The sequence below is a fragment of the Diaphorina citri genome, unplaced genomic scaffold, assembly GCF_000475195.1.
Source record: "Diaphorina citri unplaced genomic scaffold, Diaci psyllid genome assembly version 1.1 scaffold299, whole genome shotgun sequence".
In the NCBI taxonomy this organism is placed as follows: Eukaryota; Metazoa; Arthropoda; class Insecta; order Hemiptera; family Psyllidae; genus Diaphorina; species Diaphorina citri.
In genome coordinates this window covers 194,935-200,108 of record NW_007377734.1, presented here as the reverse complement: position 1 = coordinate 200,108, position 5,174 = coordinate 194,935, and the positions used below count along the sequence as shown (strand labels likewise).

At 39.7% G+C, this 5,174-nt stretch overlaps 2 protein-coding genes across 2 annotated transcripts in view; one reads left to right on the top strand and one right to left on the bottom strand.

Annotated features, from left to right (window-relative positions):
- Nucleotides 1-326, bottom strand: part of LOC103507235 (E3 ubiquitin-protein ligase RFWD3-like) — an 11,226-nt gene extending 10,900 nt beyond the window's left edge. The window contains exon 1 of the mRNA XM_008471687.2: nucleotides 291-326. Coding sequence (XP_008469909.2) covers nucleotides 291-326 — 36 coding nt within the window. The remainder of the gene's footprint in view (nucleotides 1-290) is intronic.
- A 949-nt stretch (nucleotides 327-1,275) lies between these two features.
- LOC103507233 (alpha-1,6-mannosyl-glycoprotein 2-beta-N-acetylglucosaminyltransferase) overlaps nucleotides 1,276-5,174 on the top strand; it is a 16,101-nt gene continuing 12,202 nt past the window's right edge. The window contains exons 1-3 of the mRNA XM_026822148.1: nucleotides 1,276-1,288; nucleotides 2,888-3,152; nucleotides 3,215-3,364. Coding sequence (XP_026677949.1) covers nucleotides 1,276-1,288; nucleotides 2,888-3,152; nucleotides 3,215-3,364 — 428 coding nt within the window. The remainder of the gene's footprint in view (nucleotides 1,289-2,887; nucleotides 3,153-3,214; nucleotides 3,365-5,174) is intronic.

Below are 5,174 nucleotides of genomic sequence, written 5' to 3'. Positions count from 1 at the left end.
TTTCTTAAGTTAGTGGCTAACTTTTTTTTTTCGCAACCCCTATACTTTCTGTTTTGCGAACTTTCTCTTTCCGGTAAACTGATAAAGATACAAACTATCAAGCGCTGATAAGAAGAGCTATTAAACACGCAAGGCGTACATTATTAGTTTCCTTTTACGTTTACTGATTACTCGTTAGACGTTCCAACGGGAAATTTCCGTACTGCTATGCATTTATGCATGCTGTCGGTTCCCACATAAAAATGTATCCTCTCTTTCATGTAAAAGTGTAAATGCGTCGCTTTGCTTACCTGGTGAATTCTGTGGTTGTCAACGACATTTACCATATTTAAAGACTTTTTAGTTAAGTTTACACGCCGCGCCGACCATATTTTAGTAGGAAAAGGCTAGGAAGGAACAAGAAGAAGTTAAGTTTAGACCTTAGAAGACGCCTTTCCTTCGTATTTGAATTTTAAAAGATAAAACACCACCCCAAATTTCAGTTTCTCATATTTAGCCATTCAAAAAATATTCAGGGGTTCCAAGACTTTTCGAACGCTCTGTATAGGCCGTTCGTATATTTTTCCTGGATAGTTGAATTTTAAAAGATAAAACACCACCCCAAATTTCAGTTTCTCATATTTAGCCATTCAAAAAATATTCAGGGGTTCCAAAACTTTTCAAACGCTCTGTATAGGCCGTTCGTATATTTTTCCTGGATAGGTAAGACGTGTTTAAGGATCAACGGATCGACAAATATTTGCCTTCTTGAAATGAGAACAAATCTAATCTAATCTCTATTGCATCATATACAATTACGAGGAAACCCCAGTTAGTCATATGAAATATCATCTGTTGAATCCTTGAAAACAGCGCCACCTTATCTATTATCTACTGTTGCCAGAATCTGAAATAGAATTCGGATGAAATACCTTAGCAGGATCAACGGATCGACAAATGTTTGCCTTCTTGAAATGAGAACAAATCTAATCTCTATTGCCTCATATACAATTACGAGGAAACCCCTGTTAGTCATATGAAATATCATCTGTTGAATCCTTGAAAACAGCGCCACCTTATCTATTACTGTTGCCAGAATCTGAAATAGAATTCGGATGAAATACCTTGGCTTGGATTTGACTCCACATATAGTCGACCCGGCGTCGATAGATGTCGACTGAACCGTCCACACTGTCACAACATATATTCACCCGGCCGGTCGACTATGTTTGGACACACCTTTAGGGATCGAAGAGGACGATATCTAAAGATTAACTTCATAGTATCAAAGTAATCATGTCAGAGTTCTGTGGGTTAGGTGACAGAAAATGCCTTAAGGGCGTTAGGCGGTTAGGTGCTAGACTGCTAATGGTTAACGTCCATTCAATGGTACATTAGGCATAGGCACTACATTACCTGGGTTAGAAGAGGTAAAAAAGAGAGAAAGAGGGGGAGGGAGAGAGGAAGTTAATGGAAAATGAAAAATGGACAGGTAGGAAAACATTCGGAGAAAGAGAGAGAACGGAATGGATGGAGAAGGATATAAAAAGGGTGAAAGACGGAGAGGGAGAGTTAATGAACCACAGTACAGTATCCTATACAAATGCATATATTTTATAACGAGAGGCTAGGATAGGAATATTAAAAATAAGTACCCACCTTCTCTCTCGGGTGACATTTATCCGACCAATAGAGAGAGAGAAAGAGAGAGAAAGAGAAAGAGAGAGAGAGAGAGAGGGACCATCTTAAACGGAGAAAATTTATCATGAAGGAAAAAGGGAGCGAACGGTAACAGAGATATCACAACTTTGACATTGCACAGGAAAACTTGGTCGAATGGAGAGGGAAAGAGGAAATACGAAAGGTGAGGTAGAGGAAATAGAGCAAAAGGGAGAGGGGGAAAGCGGAAGAGGTTTGAAGGAAGGATAGGTGAATGAGAGAGAGAGAAAGAGGAAGAGGTGAATAAGAGAGAGAAAGAAAGAAAGAAAGAAGGAGAAGTGGTAAGGAAGGGAGAGAGAGGGAGGGAGGGATGGAGAGGAACGAGGGGGGAGAGAGAGAGACTGTTGGGTCTGATTAAGTATCTTGTTTTCTGAATGATAAATTGTCCAATTTTCTTGAATTGCATCATCGGAAATAGACAGGAGAAACCTCCTCTCTCTTTCTCTCACTCTCTCCTTCTCTCTCTCTCTCCCTCTCCCCTCTCTATGTTTCCCCAGTTTTTATGAAATACGACAGTTGTGATGTCTTATCTCATATTATTGGATTTAACGAATTTGACATGAATCTGAAATTATTCATGATATTTTGACTTATTCATAATAATAATTTGACTTGAGTATTTTGAAATTACTTATTCACGATTTCCATTTTTCACCTCCGCCAGCAATTTAATACAAAAGTCATTTATTAAATCTGAATTTTTTGATCTGATTACTTGTGCCTATAATACCGGTATAGTACGAGTTTAAAGGCAGTCTGTTTCCGATAGACTGATAGACTTTCGTCTCCATTGATTCGGTTCGATTTCGATTAAATAGGGGACAAGCGGATTGGAACACATCACATGCCTTCAGGCACACTCCATTTGTGAAAGATCTGGGTTTACTTTCCCACTTTGTAAAGGTAATTACTTGTGCCTATAATACCGGTATAGTACGAGTTTAAAGGCAGTCTGTTTCCGATAGACTTCCGTCTCCATTGATTCGGTTCGATTAAATAGGGGACAAGCGGATTGGAACACATCACATGCCTTCAGGCACACTCCATTTGTGAAAGATCTGGGTTTACTTTCCCACTTTGTAAAGGTAAATCTACTTATGGCCAGCCTAGCTAGCTTGGAGGGTAGCGTTTCTGCTTTGTAAGTGCTAGGGCGCGGATACTTATGTCCCCCATTTTCTTCTCCCCCCAGGCAGCGCGCGGCGTCGGTTCTACGCATGCGTTCGCGCCCTGTTCTTCCTCTTCCTCGCCATCTTCATGCTGGTCCAGCTGTTGGTCACCAGCTTCACATCGGTGTCCAAACTGGGGCGCGCAGAGAACGGGTCGACCTCTGCCGGAGATGCGAACACCGTGGTACTCTCTATGGTACCGCAGGGCCTGCACAAGTTCCTCACGACTCGACCGCACAATGCGACCAGTGTGAACTCGACCTGGGAAATACAGCGACAGATTGAGAGGTAATAATAATGGATTTATTAATCACTTTCTCTTTTACACGAAATCTTCTCTTGTTCCACTAAGGCGCAGAGAACGGGTCGACCTCTGCCGGAGATGCGAACACCGTGGTACTCTCTATGGTACCGCAGGGCCTGCACAAGTTCCTCACGACCCGACCGCACAATGCGACCAGTGTGAACTCGACCTGGGAAATACAGCGACAGATTGAGAGGTAATAATAATAATAGATTTATTAATCACTTTCTCTTTTACACGAAATCTTCTCTTGTTCCACTACATGTAGTACTCGTACTTTTCGGGACATTAAAATTGCTATTGTAGGTAGGTATTTCTTCTTTTTTCTGAACTATATCTTATGATTTAAATTTCATCATTATGAAATAATAAGATAAGACCTGGACTTTTAACTTGTTATTGTTCCACTACATGTAGTACTCGTACTTTTCGGGACATTAAAATTGCTATTGTAGGTAGGTATTTCTTCTTTTTTCTGAACTATATCATTCTTATGATTTAAATTTCATTATTATGAAATAATAAGATATGACCTGGACTTTAAACTTGTTGAATACCGATAGAGTTTCTTTGCTTCAGAAGCATTTGATAGGCAGACCTGTAACAGAGGAGTATCTTATCCCCTCGAAAGCGAAAAGAGAAGGAAGACAGAAACTTGTTGAATACCGATAGAGTTTCTTTGCTTCAGAAGCATTTGATAGGCAGACCTGTAACAGAGGAGTTTCTTATCCCCTCGAAAGCGAAAAGAGAAGGAAGACATGAGAAAGCCAGCCGTTCCGAGAACGAACCTTATCCCTTATCTGTTTAGGATATTCTTTAGGATTAAATTTAAACCCATCTTAAATTCATATTTTGTTCCTAGCTATTCCTAGTCATTAGTAGTTAACTGATGTACACCTTCATGTTGGTCAAATAGGACTCTAATCTCACCTAGTGGTTTTCTTTACATATTAGATAAATATATTACAATCATACTAAGTAATGTCTACTCAGGTAACTCAGGTTCAATATCTCTATTGCACTAATTCACTATACATCATTAAAGAACGAAGGCGAATTAAAAAGTATAGGTTAAACCCATCTTAAATTCATATTTTGTTCCTAGCTATTCCTAGTCATTAGTAGTTAACTGATGTACACCTCCATGTTGGTCAAATAGTACTCTAATCTCACCTAGTGGTTTTCTTTGCATATAAGATTATTACAATCATACCAAGTACCTAATGCCTACTCAGGTTCAATATCTCTATTTCACTAATTCACTATACATCATTAAAGAACGAAGGAGAATTAAAAGGTATAGTTACGCGGAAACAAATGCTCCTGAAGCAAAGAAACTAAGTATTTAAGTGCTGACAAAAGCAGAACTTGTGCAAACAAAAGTGCAGAAAGATGCAGCTGAAATAGCTTTGAAAACAAGGTTATTTGCAGTAAGAATAGGATTATGTTCTCAGTGCTGACATTACTGTTTGCCTAGCGTTATTTCCCTATGGAGTTTCCCATAGTTTCCTATGCATAGTCTACCTTGCCCGTCTAAGGTAAAGTTTACCTTATTTCCCGCGTATTTACCCGAGAGGTAGGTACTCTATGTACAATGAACATACTTACATAGGTATTTTCTGTTTGATGGAGTTTTAATTAGGCTTGCCAAATATCCAAATTTTGACTCCCGCAGGGGTTGCAGTTATTTCGACTTTTTTAAAGAGGTTTGGATAGAGGTAGGCTTGCCAAATATCCAAAACTGATTCGGGACGCGAATCCGCGAACATAATTGCCAAATCCGCGAACATAATCGCAAAATCCGCGAACAAAATCGCCAAAGCCGCGAACATAATCGCGAAATCCGCGAACATAACCGCGAAATACGCGAACATAATCGCCAAATCCGCGAACATAATCGCGAAATACGCGAACATAATCGCGAAATCCGCGAACATAATCGAGCATAATCGCAAAATCCGCGAACATAATCGCGAAATCCGCGAACAAAATCGCCAAATCCGCGA